Source organism: Corvus moneduloides, chromosome 3, assembly GCF_009650955.1.
Source record: "Corvus moneduloides isolate bCorMon1 chromosome 3, bCorMon1.pri, whole genome shotgun sequence".
NCBI lineage: Eukaryota > Metazoa > Chordata > Aves > Passeriformes > Corvidae > Corvus > Corvus moneduloides.
The window spans coordinates 27,702,537-27,724,918 of record NC_045478.1 but is presented as its reverse complement, the minus strand read 5'-3'; the positions used below and the strand labels follow the sequence as shown (position 1 = coordinate 27,724,918).

At 39.5% G+C, this 22,382-nt stretch overlaps 1 protein-coding gene and 1 long non-coding RNA gene across 3 annotated transcripts; one reads left to right on the top strand and one right to left on the bottom strand.

Annotated features, from left to right (window-relative positions):
• Positions 1 to 1,182: 1,182 nt before the first annotated feature.
• LOC116442095 lies at positions 1,183 to 2,240 on the bottom strand. The gene is made up of 2 exons (XR_004239376.1): positions 1,485 to 2,240; positions 1,183 to 1,299 (listed from the first exon to the last, which is right to left on the bottom strand). It is a non-coding gene; the product is annotated as an uncharacterized LOC116442095 (long non-coding RNA).
• Positions 2,241 to 3,999: 1,759 nt separating this feature from the next.
• Positions 4,000 to 21,182, top strand: RAB23 (RAB23, member RAS oncogene family). 2 transcript variants are annotated; one of them, XM_032104697.1, is made up of 7 exons: positions 4,000 to 4,141; positions 6,331 to 6,532; positions 7,351 to 7,436; positions 12,649 to 12,805; positions 14,253 to 14,335; positions 15,589 to 15,681; positions 16,538 to 21,182. In XM_032104697.1, the coding sequence occupies exons 2-7, from the start codon at positions 6,378 to 6,380 to the stop codon at positions 16,675 to 16,677; spliced, it is 714 nt and encodes a 237-aa protein (XP_031960588.1). In that variant the 5' UTR covers positions 4,000 to 4,141; positions 6,331 to 6,377; the 3' UTR covers positions 16,678 to 21,182. The 2 variants fall into 2 exon arrangements, with proteins under 2 accessions (XP_031960588.1, XP_031960589.1); XM_032104698.1 differs by having other exon boundaries at positions 4,000 to 4,145.
• The last annotated feature ends 1,200 nt before the right edge of the window (positions 21,183 to 22,382 follow it).

Genomic DNA, 22,382 nt, shown 5'->3' with positions numbered 1-22,382 from the left:
CGTGTGTGCATGTAAGTACATATACACATAAAGTTTTCTAGGTTACTGAGATTCTTCAGCTCCACTGATTTCCAGGCAAGCTGTAAGTCCTCAGTATACCTAAAATGCATATAGCCTCTCTTACATAGTTTTAGGTGAACACTGGTGCCTATATGTAACACCATGAACTTGAAACTTACTTCTATCAGTCCAGACTCTAGAAATTCAGATGCAATGTTCCAATCAACAACATTCCCTGAAAATGAACTAAAAATAAGCCAATAGTTTGCTTGACCATAGCAAGCACTGTGTTCTCCAAAATACTTCAGCAGGGCCTATATAGCCTACAAAAATTTAATAAAGGAATTAGTTATTAATAAAAAAATATGACTATCTAAGTCATATCATCTTCTTATCATCATTAAGACAGTTCTCATCAACTACCTTCAGCACCAATGGGCCTTCCAAGGACTCGCTGTGAGAGATTATTTAACATTTCTATTGATTAATCAGACATATATGATACTCATGTGTTGGGGTGACCCAGCCCACTGTAGGGCTGGGGCAGTGAGATGCCAATCAATCCCAGCCCCTCCCCTGGATGGAGTTTCCCGAAGAGGCAGACTCAGGGGGCGGCTCAGAAGCCTAAGCCGCACCCCCTGGGCGGAGCCTGGGTCCAAGCCACCTCCCCCGGTTCGGGAAAATTCCCGGTTATTTGGTTGTTCATTGGTTCTGTTGTAACTCCAACATCTGGTTCCCCCCCACCGAGTGGTTCTTGTTACATTGTATCCTCCCCCTGGCTTGTAACTCATTGGTTGTTTTCCCCTTTCACCGGGGTTTTCAAATTCCCTACAAAACTGAGAACAAGGCTCCGAAGAGCCATCCCATCACTATCCCATCTCATCCCATCCCATCGGATTTCAGCTTGTTCGGGTTGCGGAACTTCTAACAATAAATCTGTTAGGAGTCAGACCCGAACAGCCTCTCTCTTCCTTTGTCTCTGAGCTAACGTGAGCCGATCCCATCGGCTCCTGCTGTGTTCCCTCTGCCGAGAAGCCAGCTAGCCAGCCCAGCCAGCAGCTCTTTTCCTGGTGCCGAAGTCACTTCAGGAATGCACAGAAGAACGCAGCTGGACTCGCTCTGACCTGGGGCACGCCAGAGCTCGTGCCTCGAGCACCAAACCCTGCGTTACTCATGTAAAGCTTGCTGTTAACAGATGGCTTTATTAAAGGTTGGCAGTACTTTCCTGTTACAGATCCATTGATTTGCCTTGCAGTCAAACATAATAATTTCACTATAGCTAACTGTACCGTTCTGCACCTGCAAAAAAAAAAAAGAAAAAAGAAAAAAATACAGGCTACATCCCTTGGAAGTAATCACAGGATAATGTACAGAAAACTGTCTGAAGAGGAAACCTTGATAAAATGCTATGGCAAGAGGGATTAGCATGATCTTTTGGGGGTCTCTAAGGGGAAGACAAACTAGAAGGGAGGAAGTTGTCTCACCTCTGTATATCTAATACTATAACACTAAAATTTGCTTGCTAATTTTGTGTCTCTGTTTACAACATCAAAATACTTCAATTTTCGTAGGTGTGTCACAGAAAGTGATGTAGATGCTGAGAGGTTAGCATTGTGGTAGGTGTTTTACGGGGTTTGGCATATCTAGTTTGCTGAAGAGAAATTTCACAGATGATGTGCATACTGGTACCTGCAAATGCAAAAGATATCCAAGAATAGGTGCCAGTCGGTCTGTGAAAAGATGTAGTAAAATCCAGTGACTGGAATGTTAATTTAGACAAATTTAAAAGACATAAAGACGTTTTAGACACAAAATAAGTCCCACTGCTAGCTGATCTCATCACAAGTCATCAAATAATGTATAAGCTAAAGCCTTGAAATTCATTAATATATCAATTCCTTCATTCTTCTCTTTCCTTTGTGGGACAAGGTAAAAATAGTTTCCTGGATTACTCTTAGTATACCCAGTAAGACATACTGGAATGGTTCAGCCTCGCTGCATTGTTGGGGTTTTACAAAGAAGTACCTGAGCATTGCCAACATGACAGGCAGGTCATAGTACATGTTCTAGCGTTACACTTCACAAAAGCATTATCCCAGATATAGAATTGAAAGAATAAAAAATTAAAAACTAAGATTACTTAGAGCTGTGAAAAACAAGGTTCACTCTTAGTAAAATTTTAGGAAAAATTTAATGAAAGAGATATTTAGGAGACAACAGCAAAAAAGTATTATGGCCGGGTGCTTTGGCAGAGGCAAAGGCACACCTCTACATCCAAAAGATCATCTTTAAAAGTACATCTCTTATTGCATATTCATCACAATCATGCATGATTCACAAATTCTTTAGAGTTTCTATGTATCATCTCATCAGCCTTATCTTCTTCCTTGGCTCTATTCCGTCTCTGCTCCCTCCATAAATTCTTCTCTCTCTGGTTTCTGTTTTTTCCTCTTCTCTTATAAATACTCCAGGAATGTGAAGACTTTCTCTGCCTAGCTTTTCTAAATTGACTATATAAACGATAGACATTCTACATCATGTGTTACATTACAGAACCTAGGTGAAGTTTTTCTAACATTAAGGAACATGCAAAAAGCCAACATCACAATACATTCATAACAATTATATAACATGTGAAAAGCCAACATCACAATACATTCATAACAGAGCTATCACTGAGATACTGACTAATTTAATTAGGGAACTTAAGACAGGCTATGTTTTCTCTAACCTTATACAGCCGTGGCCACAGGCTCCCGTTTCCAGTCAACAAAGACTGGAGGGAGCAGTCCACCTGGGATACTTGACACCCACCTGAAGATGAACCATACCATACAAGTGTTTACAGTGTAGGTGTTAGGTGAGATGAATCCCAGCCACACCCCCAACATCTCCCATGATGAAAACAGGGAAGTATGATAAGGCACCCTTCCAATATATTACTTTGGTATTAGGCAGGTAACAAATTTCTCTTAATGTGAGGGCTCTCCAATTCAAAGCCTTTTGGAACAGAAAAGCCCTGACATCAGACAGGCTCTGAGACTATGAGCCAGCGTCAGCATTAACAAAATGAACAAATAGATTTCAAAACAAAAACCATGCATAAAATCTTTACTATTCTTTTGGGATGTAACTGCAAAATGTTCTAGTCCAAAAAGTATTTATTTAGGCACAGGCAATACTAATTGAATCTAGAACAAAACTGTCACCTTGGGAAGCACAGGACAGGCATAGCGGGCTCTCTCTGTTGTGGAAGGCAGATTTCATCAACCCACATTTGTTAATATCTGAGTGTTACTTGGCCAGCCTCGAGCAGCAGGAGGGCTGGGGCCACTAAGAGCAGCCACCCCAGCCACGGATATCCTCTGCAGTATGGAAAGGGGATTTAAGGCAGCAGACATCTTTCAGCAGTTTAACTTAAAAAACCAACCAAAAAAAAAAACCAAAAAACAAAAAACCAAAAAACAGGGGGAAAACCTCCCCCCCCCCCCAAAAGAAAGGGGGGGGAGGGCGCTAATAAAGGTTCAATCTTCAGATTTAAGACTACCGAGTCTACAGTTACGCCAAAACGTATCCTGTTTAATGTACAGTCTGGGTTGCTGGCAGACCACGTACCACGGTGATGGGCACATCTTGGTCAAAAAAAAAGGTGCTACCCACACGAAGGCAGCTGCCTTCCGTGATACTCTAAGGAAAGCCCGTGGCTCATCACACGGTTTTGTTTTCCATGGAGGATGAGGCTAGGAATGTCGACATAGAGGGAGCGGACCAGGGCTGAAGGCACCCGTGGGCCAAGAAAGATCAGCCTTGTCCGGATCCTTCCTCGGGAACTCAGACGAAAACCCCTGAAAAGCAACTTCTCCCTCGCCTCAAGCCCGACTCGGGCGATCAACAACCCGAGCCCAGCCCCCGGGAGCGGCTGCCGGGCAGCCCCCTCACAGCGGGGTCCGGCGCGGGGGCGGGGGCAGCGAGCAGGCGCCTCCCCAAGCGGCGCCCCCGGTCCTGACGGCGCTTCCGGGCGGCCGAGCCGGGATGTGCGTCCGGGTTGGGTCGGCCCTAGCGAGCGGTTTCCTCTCGCCTTCCCCGCGTCCCTCCACCGCCGTGCTCTCAGAGGGAGCGCCGCCCGCCCGCTCCGTGAGGGGTTGGTGAGAAGGGCCGCGGGCGGCCGGGCGGGGATCGGGCCCGGGGCGCCCCGGGCCAGCGGGAGCAGGGCCGGGGCCGTGGGTGGGGCCGGGCGGCCGAGCCTCCGCCCTTGGCGTGGCTCCTCGGGCAGGGCCGGGAGGTGTCGGTGGGATGGATCCCTGCGCGGAGACCCCCGGGCAGCTGCCGCTCTTCTCGCCCAAAATGGCCATCTGGCTTCCCAGTGCTAACGGGGCTTGCCGAGCTCCGAGTAGCGGGGCGTAGGATAAGGGTTAATGCGGTCAAGAAACATCATCTGTCCGGGCGAGCTGAGCGACGGCATCGAGTAGCCCCGCTCTGCCAGCACGGGTGTGAGCGTGCTGATGGGCAGAGCCTTTAGAAGGGGAATATTTTCCCCTCCTTCGAAAGGAGGGTGGTCTGATTCTTGCGAGGAAATTTGCCACTGCACCTGCAAAATGTTACTGTGATTATATCCCAGCACAGCAAAACCTGGGGGAAACTTAGCTTTTATCAGGTGGGCAGTGATAAAGTTGCAGCAAGTCGGAGGGCAGTTAAGGGAGATATCACAGCCTTGGGATAGCTGGTTAAGGGAGGAGGAACACAGGCAGTGTTCTCTTCTGGCTTTCCAGTCACAGGGAATGAAATAGGAAGAAAGAAGAAGAGCCTGGTGTTACAGGTAGAGGTTTGGTTTTTTGGTGGTGGGTCAGTCTACACAACAACCACGCCTGCTGGCAATAGATGGGGTACACCTGCTTTGAAGGGGGAAACTCCTTTTGCAAGAGTTAGTAGGACTCACTAAAGGAGTTTAGACTAGGTGTGAAGGGGAAAAGGGATAAAACCAGGCTCCCTAGAGAAACGTTTGGGGGAGGTACACGTTTGAGGGTTGGAGATCCAGAGAGTGGTGGTGAATAGACATCTGGCAGCTGGTTGCTAGTGGTGTTCCTCAGGGCTTTGTATTTGTGCCAGTCCTGTTTAATATCTTTACGAATGATCTCGACAAAGGGATTGAGTGCATCCTCAGTCAGTTTGCAGGTGACACCAAGTTGGGTGGGGGCCTTGGTCTGCTGGAGGGTAGGAAGGCTCTGCAGAGGCATCTGCACAGGTTGGATTGACGGTCCAAGGCCAATTTTGTGAGGTTCAACAAGGCCAAGTGCCGCACTTGGGTCACAACAATCCCATGCAGAGCTACGGGCTGGGGGCAGAGTGGCTGGAAAGCTGTTGGATGGGAAAGGACCTGGGGGTGCTGGTCAACAGCAGCTGAACGTGAGCCAGTGTGTGTGCTCAGGTGGCCAGGAAGGCCAGTGGCATCCTGGCCTGTATCTGCAGTAGTGTGGCCAGCAGGACCAGGGCAGTGATTGTCCCTCTTTACTCAGCACTGGTGAGGCCACACCTCGAGTGCTGTGTTCAGGTCTGGGCCTCTCTCAGCAGGAAAGACACTGAGGGCTGGAGGGTGTCCAGAGAAGGGCGGTGAAGGGTAATGAAGTGAAGGGTCTAGACATAAGTCCTGTGAGAAATGGCTGAGGGAGCTGGGGTCATTTAGCCTGGAGAAGAGGAGGCTCAGGGAAACCTTACTGCTCTCTACAACTGCCTGAAAGGAGGTTATAGCAGGGTGGGGGTTGGTCTCATCTCCCATGTAACAAGTGATAGAACAAGAGAAAATGGCCTCAAGTTGTGCCAGGGAAGTTTTAGTTTGGATATTAGAAAAAATTCTTTATTGAAAGGGTTATCAAGCATTGGAACAGGCTGCCCAGGACAGTGGTCGCATCACCATCCCTGGAGGTATTTAAAAGATGTGTACATGTGGCACTTAGGGACATGGTTTAACACTTGGCAGACTTGCTGATCTTTGAGGTCTTTTCCAGCATTAATGATTCTATGATTTTGTAGTTCATTGGCTCCATTTCTTCCTCATTAAAAAAAAAAAATAACCACCACCAAAACATAAGTGAAATATCTTTGCAATAGGCCAAATAAATTATTCTCTACTTCCAATTTTTATTACTTTTCAATTAATAAGTGTCAAGCCAAAGCTAGTTAAATAACTTGCCTGAGGTCACTTTAAGCAATCTGTGACAGAAACAGAAATAAATTGTACTATCTATATGCACCCTAATCTGTGTGATCATCTTGCCTCTTTCTTTCTATTCACAGTAATTTTATGAACATAATAGCTATTTACTTTGTTGACAGAATCAGTAGTTTCCTGAATAAACCAGAGAGTCACCTGAGACGCAAAGATGTTGGAAGAAGATATGGAGGTGGCCATCAAGGTGGTAGTAGTAGGAAATGGAGCTGTTGGGAAGTCCAGTATGATTCAGCGATATTGCAAGGGGATTTTTACAAAAGACTACAAGAAAACTATTGGTGTAGATTTCCTGGAAAGACAGATCCAGTATGTATTAAACAGATGACATGCTATTGATTTTTATCTCTCTCTCTTATTTCTTTTTTCTGCTGCAATCCTGAAATTTACAGAGGCTTGGAAAACAAGGCCTGCTGTTTCTGAAGCACACTAAAGGGAGTTGTTTTCTCTTTTGCACTGTGGACTGAAATTATATCCTTTATTCTCCATCCAAAATTTAAAATGATAAATAAAATCTGGAATGTCTGCCATACCAAGCTCTTTGACAAGTTTGCTTTGTATTCTACCACCTGTTGATTATTTTTTAATTTTTTTTGTGATTTCTTGTGAAGAAGTGAAACTGCTTGTGATAGAACAATTACACAAATTTATTAGCCAATATAGAAAAAAATTACTGTGAAAAAAATAATTAAGAGTCTTTATGCAGTATAAGCAGGTAATACCCAATTATGTTTGACAAAGTGGAAAATCTTATGGTAATGAGAAGTAAGAAAATTCTATAAATTCTGCAAGCTGATTTAAAAGACAAAAGCACCCTTCTTCAGGCACCTAAGTTTTGTTTTGATGTCCATCTTATTTTTCATTGTAGAGGGAACTGTAGAGGAAGAAGAGGAAATGGAAAATGGAATACAGATTGTCAGTAAAGAGCATATAATATAGTTGAGGGACTATTGCCATAGTATGTTGTGAAGGTGAATGATTATTAATAGCAAGTTACATTATGTTTAGATCCAGTTGAATTTTACTTGGATTACTCTTATAGTGTAGAAACAGAAGTATTTCCATGTAAATTGTTTTGATTTGTTCCTGTTACTGTATTGATCACATAACTGTCTTGTTTATTTCAGAGTTAATGGTGAAGATGTCAGGCTAATGTTGTGGGACACTGCAGGTCAAGAGGAATTTGATGCAATAACTAAGGCCTACTATAGAGGTGAAAATACCGTGTTTGTTGTTGGGTAGTTGTTGGGGGTTTTTTTCTGCACATCTCTAAAATATTTTCCTATCTTTGCATTAAGAATTTTAGTTATTTCATGTGTGTGAAAAGCATGTTTAGTTCAGCTTTTTCAGTTCTTAAATATTTTTTCTCTTTGTGCAAGTTCTTTGTCTTAATTATGTCTGCTTTATGCAGTAGTGCCCTTTAGAAAACATTGAATGAAATGAGACAAATATCTGTGCAGAAACTGGACAGAATGAAGACATTCAAACAATCAGATGCAAATGTATATTTTTCCCTCTGAAAATGTTTCGTTACTTCTGTGAGACACATTTGTCATATTTGTAAATATTCCAAAAACTGTGGATGAGGCACATAGTAATTAATCCAAGGGGGGAAAAATCCACCAGTCATCCTAGAAAGACAGTTCACAGAGCACAGCAGTTCTTTTGCTAGTATAATCTGCCTTGAATATGTTAAAACAAGAGTAGTAAGAAAAGTGTATTTACTTCATAAAATAAACTGCATTGTTTGTGTAAAGGCAGCTTATCTATTTAACCAGTTACAAATTGCATACTTAACCTTTTTTTGCTTATAATTTAACAATGGTTCTGAAAATCTCTCTTTTTGTTTTTTTTAATGGGAGAGATATAAATTACTTGACAAAGATTCCACTATTCAGTTCTTGCAAACTAATTACCTGGTGATGGGGGGAAAAATATACTGCTATGGTATTACTTCATTTAGAGATTAAAAAAATTGCAAGACTGTAACGCCCTGAAACAGCTTGGCATAATTATTATTCTATGTTTCATAATCAATTTGTCAGCTAATAGGTGGTTATTTTTGTAATATTTCTTGTTGTTGCCTGTAATTGATAATTGCTATTTCCTCAATTGATTGCTTTTTCTTCTTTTGTCATGTGGATATAGATAATTCTTTTACTTTGCAGCTGACAAGTTGAGTGTATGGATTTTAGACGGTAGTACTTGATTCTCTTGGAGCTTTCTTTTTACTGTCCTGGCCTTTGGTTGTCTTGTGTGCTTTGCTCTCCCCGGTTGTTTCAAGCCAAAGACTTTTTCTCCTGGTTACTGGGACTGAGAGGCTAGAATATGGAGTGGTGAGAAGAACTCAGAGTACACCTACTGGCCTCACCACAAGCAACCTGGTGGTTTAAAAACAAAATCAAAAATTTGCATGAGTATCATGAAATCTTGGTCATGACTGCTGCCCAGCATAGTGCTGTTAGATCTCTGCCTCGGAGTTCTTTGTACAGAAGTTCTTAGCTGTGAAGTCAAGCACAGTCATCCTGTACACATTATAGCAGCATGATGGGTATATAATAAATAGTTTAAGGTGTCAGGTGCAGTGGCTGCTCTACACTAGACTTTGACTCATGAAGGACAAGGGAAATTGGAAGAGCCTGGAATGCAATTTTGGTCAAGCTTCAGCAATCAAAAATCTATAATTTTTGTTATTATAGAAACAAAAAGTCAAGCTTACTTTGGAAATACAAGGATTTTATTGCTAATTATTGCTGATAAGGGGAGGGCACCTGTAAGGTAAGATAGATGCTGGCTTTTAATTTAAGGTTTGCTTCTCCCCCAGGTCTCTGTCCCGCTCTCATTGCACCAGGGCTTATGTATGCCCCTGGGACATTGTGTATTGTCAGTTCTTCAGTGGTCAGCTGCTCATCCATGCTCAGACATGAATGCTTCAGAGCTTCTCTCTGAGTGTTTCTTGCCCAGGGACCAAATTCATTCAGCCTTGCAGAGAAACAGAATTGGAGCTGACAGTGGATTTGTCGTGTAGTTTTCTATGTGCAGGCAAATGTGTGCAGCCGGTGTAGTTGCATGCCCATGATCACACAGTGCAAGGAGTCCAGCAGCCTAAAATCAGAATTGAAAGAAGCACTGTATGTACTTAATAATTTCTTTTTCATATTGTATCATGCATCTTCTCACCAGTTTCTATGTGACTGAAGTCAAATGTTTCTCAAGGCAGTATTTGATCACTTCTTCATGCATGTATCTTCTTCCTTCTGCTACCACTAGTATCTTGAAGATCCTTTTTAGGTTTTTGATGGAACACAGGCATCTTGCTCATTAGTGTGCTACTCAGTTGCTGATTGGTCATATCCTCAGGATCCTCGTTTTGTTGCACAATAGTTCATTCTTCATAATCAAGCCTTCCTAGGATTGCTTTAGTTTGCACTTATTAATCCCTTTTGTCTGTAGCAACTATGATAATGGAAGGCCTGCAATACTTGGCCTGGTCCAGTTCTTTTAGATACTGTTAAGGAGGCATTAAATCCTGCTGAGCCTGTTAAAGACAGCCAGGATCCACAGAAGTTAGAATATCAGCAGTAAACAAGAATTTCTGGATGATGATACTGGATTTTGATCTCAGTGTGAGATTAAACAAGTCGCCATCAGTTTTATAGGGAGTATGTGTTTTCTGTCACAGCCTGGAAAAGCTGAGGCAAAGAACTGAGTGAAATGAGTAGGGTCAGGTATAAAGCCCTGTGAGAGTCCCCTCATAGCAAGGAATTTCCTTACACTTTTTCTATTACAGAGGCTTTGTACCATTATGAAAGGAAAAAAAATGTGGTTATGGAGTCTATGGGGATAGGATAGTCTGCCGAGGATCTTTGAGACCAATTCAGCTGACAAGTTCATGCTTTACTTGAATCAAGTAGCACTAGTCTCTAATTTTTTTTTTTTTCTGAATTGCTCTAGGTATAAATATTATGTCAGTGATTCTGCAGGCAGTTGGAACATTTTAAAATATAGTGGGATTTTCAAACCAGTAATTGCACACAATCTAATTTTCTTCAGTACTTTAAAGTAGCTTGATGGAATAGCTTCTTACAAAAGAACTTTAATTTAAAATATTCATTGAGAACATCCTGAGCTGTTATGCTCCTGTTTGACACTATCCTGAGCCTTTGCTGCTGGTGTGTTGTACATAATCCATTGTATGAGAGAGGTGGTTTATGTCTCCATTAGCAGTGGGTGACTGAGAAAGTAATGTTCCTGACCCTTGAATACTGTCAGTGCCTGCATAAAAACAGGTCTTCACATGGCTAAATTCTAGGGTTTCTCTTTTTTTTTTCCTCCTTAGAGCTCTTATATGGACACTATAATTTCTTAAATTGTTTATGTTTTCAATAAAAATACTGAGTATTTAGCAGATTTCTTGAAGATGAAAAGAATTTGGCTATTGAAATCTCTGCCCTGCAGTATCTTCTGTTGAGCTCTGTTGCCGTGCTAACTTCTGCACCATACTGAAGCATACTGTGGAAAGATCATATTTGATACTGTTTTGCATTGAACATGAGAAGACAACGACTTTTGTTCTCTTCTTAAATAAGCATTTAAGTTACTGGGTTAGTTAGGTCTGGTACTTAAAATCCAGTGATCAAAAACTTTGGCAGATGTTTGGCAATACACAATGACATAAGTGTGTAGAGTTTGTCATTGTTGATGACACTTTGTTTTACTGTTGTTTGTTATAAAAATCTTGGTCAAAAAAGGTGGTCAAAAATATTTCAGTTTGATTCTTTATTAAAGCCTGTCATGTAATTCCCTTTCAAAGCAGATATGGTCAAGCTGAGGTGTTTTTTACTGTCCTTGGTCACTGCATTCTACCTGTACTATATGTAAATTGAATAAGGTCTGATGTAGTATGCTACCTTCTCTTTACCTACCACATGCTAGGGCTTTTCCCTCTAAACTTACTGTTACCTGTGGTAGCATTCAGAAGGAATGGGTGGAAGGAGGAAGATAAGTGAAAGCGTCTTTGTTTGGAAACTTCACAAAGGATTTCTTGGTCTCAAAACTGAACAAAGTGGTGCTTACAGATGGTGGGAGTATTTTAATAAATGCTCTCGTCTCCATTAAGCTACTTTGTGAGACAGCAGGCACATGCAAACTGACCTGCTTTGGAAAGAGTAACAAATTTTACACCCATGTCACAGGCATTGCATCAGAATAATTGCATACTTTAGAGTATGGTGTGGACAGTACGGAAAACAAACAGAGTTTTACAACACAAATAGTAGGGAAAATGACGGAAGGCTGCATTGCTACTTTTTTCCTGGTAGAGCTTCAGTTGAAGTTCTTAGGGCAGTTCTTACTGTTGTGTATAAAACCATAGCAGAAGAGTCTTAATATGCATGTGGAAGAATGTTAAAGAGCATAGGAAATATTTCTCAAGATAGACTGGGAACTTGGCTTTTAAAAAGCTAAATAAATCAAACCTAGTAAGAGAACTTGTGTGCTTTGTGTCAAAGAAATACAAAGATAAGCAGAATACAGGAATTGGGGGTACTTGGTGAAACTCAGAGATAAAATTCATACTGATCAAAAATTTTTCATGCTATATGATACTAATTTGAGATGTTCACCACAAGATTATACTAGAGTCTCAAAAACACTAGCTATTTGTTTTACACTCTGTTACTAAATAACAAGTGTATTGAAGACATATAAATAATGAAGCATTTCTGCATGTGTTTATGTGCAAAGAAAAGTAGTTTCTGGAGAATAACAAAAGACCACACATTAATGTTTCAGCTGTGGAAGTACCTTCTCAGTATCCATGGAGTTTAATTATTGTTTATTTAGAAAACCATAACAAAAGGTTTTATATAATCTATCATAGTGCTCTGATAGAATGGGTATTAATTAGAAATACACTTATTTTCCCCAAAAAGCTACTAACAATTTACCTGAAATAATCACAATTTTATGTGAAAACTTCTTGAAGTTTTCTGGTTTTCAAAATCCAGATTACTGTACCACAAAGAATAATGTGAAATGTGCCTTACATATGCTGCATACAGAAAAAAATTTGCCTTCTGGCTTCCATCAGTCTATCTGGAAAACCGCAATAAACGAACCTCCCCTTCCCTTCTTCCAGCTTCTCCTGTTCCTTTCCCCTGCATACATTCAGTATCCTGGAATTAGCTTTAAAGGTAACAGACCCATAGTCATCATGAAGATGGCTGTAATGATCAAAATAATATGGTAATGTATTTTCATTTGGGGAATCTGTGACCAGTGGTTTGACGCAAGCTAGTGGTAAAATTGCATGTTTATAGGAAAAACTTGAAAAATCCCTCGTATCTTAAATATGTTACAATTTATTTTTTCTATTGTTTATTGGCTACATTGCAGGTATTTATAATTTATTTGTATATTTCTAGGAGCCCAGGCTTGTGTTCTTGTGTTTTCTACAACTGACAGAGAGTCCTTCAAAGCAATCCCTACGTGGAAGGAAAAAGTTGTGACTGAAGTTGGAGACATTCCCACAGTTCTTGTGCAGAATAAGATTGATCTTCTTGATGACTCTTGCATAAAGAAGTAGGAATTTTATTGTACTATTTTTAAGGATCAATACATGCCCCCTGTATACACAAGTTTTAAAAAGAGAAGTCTGTGAGAGTTTCTGGTGAAGACTTTGAGTATCTGGGTTGTCCCACCTGTGCCCTGCATCCAAACGTGCCTAGAAGCACATGGGAGTGGGTGTTGCTGCATGAATGTAGATACTTGGGCAGATGTGCTTGCAAAGCTAGGAGCTTTCTGTTTGTTTCATGCTGCATCCTGAAGCCAAAAGTAATAGAGGAATGACATGAAAAGTTTGGTTTTGGCATAATATGATTCATGTAGGTTTTTTTGGTTTGGTTTTTTTTAATCAGAAAATCTAAAAGTATAAATTTTCTCTCCTCTTAAAATTCAGTTACTTTTAAACTGTGCTGCGCACCACTGAAGGCACGTTGTCTGTTTGGCCCGTGAATGCTTGCTAATATTCTTTGCTTTCTTTGTTTTTTATTATTCATTTTTATCAAAACATTATAATGCTATAGAAACGTGTATGTGGTAATAGTCTCAAACTGCATGATGCTGAATCTTCCTTACTGTATTTTTCTTTACAGATTTTATTGTCAGTTCATTCTGCCCTTGTGTACGTGACCAGTTTCATTCTTGTCATAAAATCAGCTTAACAAATGCTAACTTTTATTTACCACAGCATATCATGTAGAAAATATTGCATGGTCAGTTGATCATTCTCCACTTCTTTAATTTCTATCATCTTCCTGAGAGATTTAAATTATTTCTTCTTTTTTGTTGTTTCCTGCACTGCCTTTCTTTGTTGTCTGTTTGCTATCATTGATGGCATAAATCAGCTTCTGCTTCTGCAAAGAATTCTGAGGATTTTTCAAAGGAAAAGCAAAATTGCATTTGAACTCCTCCTTTATTCATGATATGTCACTTAGGTTTGGTTCTCAGAATATGGTGTCTGCCTCAGTAACATAATCTTTCTGATGATGTGATTTTCCTTAGGGAAGTATTCATAAGTTTCTTAAACTTTAACATAAGTTCTTTTTCACTTCACAGAAAAAAAGTAATTCTTGATTTCATCTGTGCACTCATCTGATTACATAGCATACTGCTTCATTAAGATATACTTAAGGATTACTTTTTTGTTGCTGTTTAGACTTTGCAGTGATAGTGCTGTTAATTACAGCCTCCTTCCTTTTGGTTTCACCAACCCTTGGGAAGTTTCATTTAATGAAGTCAGTAAATACTGAAAAGAATTCCTTTGAGTCATAAAGAAACTGCATGTAAAATACCTTCTTTTTATAGTGGAGACAATGTAAAGAAATTAAGGATTAGGTATTTTTTGACTGTCTTGAATTTCTCAACCCACTTTGCCATATTTAACTTACCACGAAGCATTTTGTTTATAAGAATAAATGCTGACAAATGAACCAGATATGGACTTACAAAGTCGTCTTGTGTTGTGCAGTGAGGAGGCGGAAGCACTGGCCAAAAAGCTGAAAGTGAGGTTCTACCGAGCGTCTGTGAAGGAAGACCTGAACGTGAGCGAAGGTAGGAGGTGCTGCGGTGGGGGCGTGTCCTGCTGCTGCTGCTCCCGAGCCCCCCCCGGGCTGGCGCCAGCTGGTACTTAACATTGCTGCACGCTGCTGGTGATCCCTTTTATGTTCCTTAGCAGCACGCCTTAAACATACCTAAAATTACCTCGTATCAGTGGGTTAGGCCCATTTCTTTGTGCACATCTTTTCCTTCCACAAACGCACACAGCTGCAGTGTTTACAAGTGCCAATGTGTTAAGGTTCCTTAGTCCTTACGACTGTCAGTAAGCATGAGCTCTTAAAAAAATGTATATAGAAGTTCAATTATTGCAACATACAAGTTGTTGAACAGATTATTTTGTAATTGTTAATAGTTAATAAATAATTGATAGAAGCAATTATTTTATATTTTAGTCATATTTAGACACAGTACATTAAAAGATTGCATCTCTTGTAGTGTTTTGTCTACTGGTGATATTTAATTAGTTCCTAAGTCCCACTTTTTAATGTACATACTTAATTTCATAAGAGTAGTGTTAAAATTTTGAGTCTCTGTCTTTTGTGGGCTGGATTTGAATAATATGTACTCCCTAATGATATACTCTTGTTTAATTAGCCAAGATTAATAGCCAAGAAACTCATTGTTTCTTCTCTATTAACATCATTCACCATGGGAAAAATCTGCAAGAGAAAATGTAAAGCTCTTCTGAATTATCTTTAAATGAGTTCAATTACAAATGTAAATAATCATAACACATCTGGGTTCTGAAAATTCTGCTTTAGTTGTATACTTTTTCAGATTCCTAGGTCAACTTTTTATGTGCCAATAGAAATGAGAATAGCATTAGTTAATTAGAAAAAAGTCACCAAGTGTTATTAATAGACTTGCTTTACATGACTACTATTATTCTAAGGCTTCTTGCAAAAAAAGAGAAATATATTAAATTCTACATAGCTGCAAAGAGTTCCAAGTTGCATTAATTGAAACACTTGGCAATATGTGTATGCCAGTTTTTTATAAGACTGTTGGGATGTTTCTGTGCAAGACTTCAGTACTGCAAACTGTAAGAGCTGGGCAGACACTGGAGTGACCTGGATTCTGCCCAGGCACACAGGCCTGCCCAGAATCACTCACTAGGTCATGCTAAACCTGGGGTGTGAAATGCACTTCTGTCACCATGCAGAATTTTGATACAATGGCACGATGATAATGATGATGATGATTTTTAAGCATTCTGTGATGTACCTTTTTTCTTCTTAACTCTCCAGTTTTTAAGTATTTGGCTGATAAATATCTTCAAAAGCTCAAGCAGCAAACAGCTGAAGACTCAGAACTAGTACATACAAGCAGTAACAAGATTGGTATGTATACTATAACAAAAAAAACCCCCAGAAACAGTATTTTGTGCCATCAAAGCTTATGGTCTCATCTGTTTTCTTATGGAATTAATACAAGGTGAATCAGGGTCTAATTATTACCTTCCTATCATAGGATATCATCTCCTTCTGTAAAATAACTTTGTGACTCTTTAAAGTTACAAGATGGTCAAACTGATCTACAAAAGTTTCTAGCTGATGTTTGGCAAGTGGCCTTTTACTAAATTAATTTAAACAAGATGGTGCAAGGATTTGAGAAGGATGCTTGTTGGGTTTTTTTAATGTAATTAGCATTAGCATTGCTCATCTCAATGTGGACTTAAAAGACTCATGGGGAAAGACTCTGGTGTGTAATCGGAAGGTGTTTGTAAGTTGCCTTCTGTAAAGAAACACTGAACTTCTCTAGTCCTTCTTTAAAGCGTTTCTGAGTCAGTTAATTTATTTTCCTTAAAGCACTCCCTTTTTACTCAAGCCTTTTACTTACCATTATATCAGCAAAGTTTCTGAATTTAAAATCATCATGTTTTTCTTCGGTTATGTTACTCAACTAACCACAACTTTGTGCAGTTACTAACATACACATACACAGATGAGTGCATATGCTGCCCTTCAATTACAGAGATGCACAGCAGCTTTAAATACTGCCTGGCTAGTAATTGCAACTGCCTCTGTTTCCAATTTAGCTGCAAAATTGACCCAAAAATAGATAAAGCTGTTAAAAACTAGTGTATGCATTTGAGGTGCTCTACTGTGCCTTAGCAAGTGTTGCATCCAAAGTGTTAATGTATTATGCTGCAAGCAGTAATCAAATACAAATACTTCTCTTGTCTAAATTCTGTAGGTGTTTTTAATACAGCTGGTGGAAGTCACTCCAACCAAAATTCTAGCACTCTTAACGGTGGAGATGTCATCAACCTTAAACCCAACAAACAGAGGACCAAGAAAAACAGAAGTCCTTTTAGCAACTGCAGTATACCTTAGAGCACTTTTGGAGGAAATTAAGCAACTCAGAGAATTGGATGAAGTTGTGCAATTGAATACAGAATAAAGCCAGCTGTAGAGGTATTTTTACCGGTGCTTTAGCAAATCTTGTGCCTCCTTGACAGAGGGTGGATTTAGATGAACTTGCTGATGCCGTGGGTTTTTTGTGTGGCCGGAGACACCTGGTGGCGACACACAGAACCGTGGCTGCTCGTGCACCTTGTACAAATTAGGCGAGCTTTTCCTTTTCCAAGGAATTACTTACAGAGCTATGGACTAGGTATTGCTGAATTGCAAAGCACATTTAATGTAAGGATAATACTTACATGTATAGGTACGGACTGTAACTCTATGGCCCAAGGTAATGTAGCAACCTCGCAACTAAATTTCAAAGAAAATAATAGAATTGGTTAGTCAGGACACTACCAAGAAAAATGAAGAGCAAAAAGACACTACTTCATTTTATGCCTGACCATATTAATATGGATTCTGGCAGTCCTGTGGGTGCAAGATCATTGCATTATATATATGTGTGCTAAGGTATATGTGTAAACATTTGGGATGAATATCTAGGCTTGGTTCCAATGTTTATGTTACTTGGAGATCAGCTAATGATCATCAAATAGTATCTTCCAATTGTCCTTTAAAAATGTTGCATTTCAGATGAGGCTTTCCAAGCTGCCACTGTGTATGTTTCACTTGCTATACTTTGGGCCTAAAAGCTTAGATTTAAAAATGTATGGTGCCAAAAATGTTCCTTTTTACCTAATGCTATGCTACAGATGTTTTGTAAGTTTGTTTTTCGCAGTCTTAACAGGTTGGACAAATAACATTAATAGCTATTCAGAAGGAACGTATAATCATATTCCTGTTCAAATTTGATTGTTGTATCCTGTGTTGTCTATGAAAAAGGAACTTTCAAAGTGGTGTTACAAAGTATTTATCTTATTTGAAAATTTTCATAGATGCCATAAACTAAGTTACAAGGGTCAAAAAATTGCAGCTGATATATTAGGGAGACGTTCTTGAATGTTGTCTCAGATTCAAAGTTAGCAGCTGCTTAAGGAAATCTAATTCTGCAAGATCAGAGACATGGCAAAAAATTTTCCAAGTACTTAAGTAATTTTACAGAATTGATTTAGATGTTTAGGAGCCCAAATCTAACTTCAAATTTATTTGGGCTAAGGCTCCTAAATCACTACGGTGCTTTTAAAAATGCTAAGCAAGATACCTTCTATTTAGCAAAAATAAACACTTTCTAATCCTCTTCAAGAGCATGCATGCCTTTTAAAAACTATCCATTTTGTTTACATGTTTTTGTATGGTATGATATAATTTTAACTTTCTAAGATTTCTACAAGTCTGCCAGTGACAAATGCAAAATATGCTGCTTAAGAAAAATATTCAGAGTTTTAATAGTTTTTTAAATGGTGTATGAGAGTGAAAATTGGTTGAGTGATCCTGTATATTTTTGAAAGAAGGACTTTTCACTATGTGAATTCGTGTAGGAAGCTTGACTGACTTTGTTTCTAAGTCAATGAGTATGAAAACTGAAATGTATTCTTATTCCCACTGTCTGCAGGGAGAGAAGTGGGTGGCAAGTTATGCACAAACACTAAAGATCTCTGAACTCTGTATTTTATGTTTACTGTATTAGACTTTCTACCGAGTACCATTGTTTCTTTGACGAGCTGTTAGAGATCTCCTGTTGCTGGCAAGAAGGTGGCCTTCACGGCACTCCATCCCTTTTACTATTGCAGCAAAACCCTGTGTTCTTCACCGTAATGTTTCCTGTATTTTCTCTTGGGTAAAGGCCTTTATTTTTTAACAAGTGTATTTAATCACTGTATGTATAAACAGAGTCAAGTCCTATCTGTCTTAGCAGTTTAAGAAGTAAGGTACTTGGGATGACTGAACATCATGGGGCCACTTCACAAGTTAGGGTAGAATGTATGTGTGAAGAATTTTGACAGCTGTTTTTAATATAGAAACTTTTACATTTCATTGTTTGTCTGCAAGTTTCATGGGTTTTTATTCATTTTTCTTGAAAAAGAAACAAAACTACAAAGTGTCTGAAACATCTTTTTTTGTCTTGTTTGACTTTGTACAGCATACTGAAAAGTAGGTCTTTATTACATATAATGACAATTTGTACTATTATGTGTTATACTGTAACACACTGTACAATTAACATAGGCCATTTGTATTTAAGGTATGTTACTATAAACCACTGTTTTTAAGGACTCAGCAGAAATTTTCATAGGTGGAGACTTGACAGACTTGATAAATTTAAGATATGTTGAAATGCAGTGCATATACTTTAATGTAGGAATAGTTATTTGCAGCATTCAGTAACAGTGAGTTTTCATTTTACTGCCATCTAAAATCTAAAGTGGCTATTTCTTTGCTGTGACCTTGCAGTGCTTGTTCTCCAGTATGACTGAGATGGAAACTGCCCAAATTAGCATTTTTCTGGGAAGTGCCCTGCATGTACACTGCTTGAAAATTTTGATTCTTTATTCTACTGGGGTTAGTGTGTTGATGTAAACCAGATGACTTGCATATTGCAGGAGCCCTTAGGTATTCACATCACTCTTCAGTGGCACTAACTTCTGCCTTTTGGAAGAAGAGACATGCCTAAATGTTTTAGCACTTGTGTTGTCCCTCAAGAAAAATTTTTATTACAAACATTCCTTCATTCTCCACTCAGTGTTGTCATTAAAACATCCTATGTTTTAGTTAGCAAAACCTACAGGTGCAGAGCTGTTAATAAAAATGCTCTTCTCTTTGCATCCCTGTGACTGCATGGTGGCTGAGGCTGTAGCTCTGTTATGCCCGTGGTACCCTGGATTAAGAGCAAGAGATGGTCATGCCACAAGACAAAAAATTCATTGCACTCCTGTATGTTCTTTTTATATCTTTTGAATAGCTCATTGGCTGTATTATCTGAACGTTGTCACAATTCTTTGCCCTTGGATGATAAAGCTACCACTAGCAGGAAACTTCAATAATTGTTAATGCCATAGTGAAATAGGGATTCACTAAAGAGTACGACACTACAGCTTTGTCACTTCTGTGTTGTATCCATTCAGTGAATGGGTGTTCTCCCAGTACGTGGGGCATCGTTAGATGCAAAACAGTAATGCTAGGGATGTATTTCCAACTGGAAATAGCAAATCTCAAAGTTGTATGACTGATCACACTAATTTTTGTGCTTGTGTGTGTGTGGTTAATTAAAAAAAAAAAAAATATTCCACTTAAGACAATTTTGAAGCTTTCTTATTTTCAGTGTTTCTTAAGGCAACACTTTTGTAGTCAAAATGCCTGAATTACCACACTCAGTCTGATTTCCTGTTTAATTTTTTTATGCTTCAGTAAAATATTTTATTTTTTTCATTATTGGGCTGCAACACATCTGACACGAAGTTTTCCTTCGCGTCACTTCTGTAGAGGTGGGCTAATCTAAGAGCATTGAGCAGCTGAACACGCAGCGCTGGGGGGTTATGCATGGTGCATGCATGAGACTCAGCAAGGCTGCATTTGAACCTGTTCATGCACCCTTCAGGCTGAGAGCCACCAGGTGTTACCACGGTGAGTGACCTGCCCTTCTCCTCTGTGGGAGCCCATGGTGCAGCAAGCCGACACCCATGCTGCCCCCATTCCAGTGACAGTTCCTGAGCCCCTGCTGCTTTCTAAGTGTAGTCATGGACCTTTGGTTGATGTTGCAGTACCTGAACACTAATTGTACCAAAATTAGAGAGCAAGGCTGGTCCACCAGGCTTGAATTCATCAAAACAACCTTGCCATCTTTTTGTAGGAAGCAAAAGATCTTTCTAATAAACAAATAGTATTGAGAGAAGAAAATAATTCTCTGTTAAATGTGGCATCTAAGCAGGTAATCAAAATTATAGAATGAAAAACACAGCAATGATTAAAGATGAAAGGTGCTGTAATGGAGTAGGAGAAACTTGCTAATGTTCCATATGGAAGTGTTCTATATGAGTCATCTCAAGCCAGGTGAGTCCTAGTACTGAACGAGGCTCATTCTCAGGTTTCTAGTAGGAGGGTAATTCTGATAAATAGTTTTTCAGTTTTGCCAAACTCACTAAAGTTGATAGAAAAAAATTAAAATTACTCTTGACCAGGAGAAACACCACTCTCATTACGAGGATTAAGATGCATTGTTACTAATGGCTAAAAGAGGAAATGTACATAACTGGTTTTATCAACATCATGATCTAAAGTAAATGTAACAGATTTGTAGAAAAAAAAGTCAACATACTATAAATCCTCAAGCAGAAAAATAAGTGCTTAAAATTGAGTCTCTGGTGTACGCTGTTCTGTAAAATCCCTACAACTTAATTCTGCTGTTCTCTTGTAAGTGACACTAGTTGCATCATGCAACTTAAAACATGTTTGTTTGCTTACTGTTGAGTCTGATATGAGTCGCTACTTTTGTGGTTATATTAAATTGTCAGTATATTAAATCTCAAAAATGGCTATAACTACAAGCGTGCAACCTCAATCTGATTGAGAAACATGTGCTTGATTCTTGTGTGTGTGTTGCCAACAGCTGGGATCCAAGGCAGCACATGAGAGATCCTCAAAGGAACAAGTGTGGGTCCCCCAGTCTAATATAAATTGTTTTTCTGAGCTCTTGCCGCTGATTTCTTTACCATGTGGTTGAAATACAAAATAGGGATTCTTTTCTGCTCTTTCTGGTCATTTTGCTTTTCAGGATTGGTCTGGCTAATACAGTGACAAGGTTTAAGTCAGAGCTTGTAGACTTTGGAAATGGCATTAAAGTATTATTAATATATCAAAGATGCCTGGTGCATGTTCTGAAAACAAACAGGTAAATAGTCACGTGATTGTTGGTTGGGGGGGTTGCAGTGCTTTGGTATTTTTTCTTTTTTTAGTAAAACACAAGTCGGCATCTGTGTCTGCCTCTTTACCCAGGTATCTGAAGAATATTGGAAGTAACAATCTCCTGCTTCCTCTTGCATGCAGTTTTGAACACAGAAAATCAATGTGCTTGCTTAATACCCTGATAAGGATTAGTTGGCAATGTTTCAGGCTCATTACAGAGGCATTGGCCTAGATGACCTTCATAGGTCTCCTCTAACCCACCTATTCTGCAATTCTGTGATACTACAAGTGCTATAAAAAATAAAATTTCCTTTAGATACCAGTACAATGAAGAAGATCTAAGAAAGAAAACAAAAAACTGTAAACTTTTTGCCTGAGTAACTTTATAATGGCCTTAAAATGCCAAATATTGAAGGAATATTCTAAGCAACAATAAGCTGTGTTCAATTTAAGTGCTGCACAGCATCAGTTCTGAAAACAACCCAGGCCATGTATTAGTGTAAAGGGTTTTAATACTGTTGAATAGCTGGAAGGTTTTTTTAAAGTGGAATTATAGAATTAATATCACCAACTCTTAGAAACTTTTCACAATCTCAAAGCTGACACTTGGACTGCTTTCGAAGCACCCACCTGACATGCTGTTTCTGCAGAGTAAATGCAGTGACAGTGACCTCACAGCAGCTGATGTTTCCAAGAAGTGCAGCTCTGAGTTCCCTGCAGAGCACCTGAGCCCAGCCACAGCGTTTAAAACCGTGGGGCTCCTGAGTATTGGTTGTGCAGGAGCCTAATGTGCAGCACTCTCACCATGGGCTGGTGCCCTCAGCGCATCCACGTGT

What these genes read in the sequence shown, in the direction of transcription:
- RAB23 (XM_032104697.1), top strand. Translation starts at nt 6,378, where the DNA reads ATGTTGGAAGAAGATATGGAGGTGGCCATCAAGGTGGTAGTAGTAGGA. An exon ending in GATGACTCTTGCATAAAGAA is followed by an intron (nt 12,806 to 14,252) that starts GTAGGAATTTTA and finishes TGTGTTGTGCAG; the next exon opens with TGAGGAGGCGGAAGCACTGG. An exon ending in AGACCTGAACGTGAGCGAAG is followed by an intron (nt 14,336 to 15,588) that starts GTAGGAGGTGCT and finishes TTAACTCTCCAG; the next exon opens with TTTTTAAGTATTTGGCTGAT.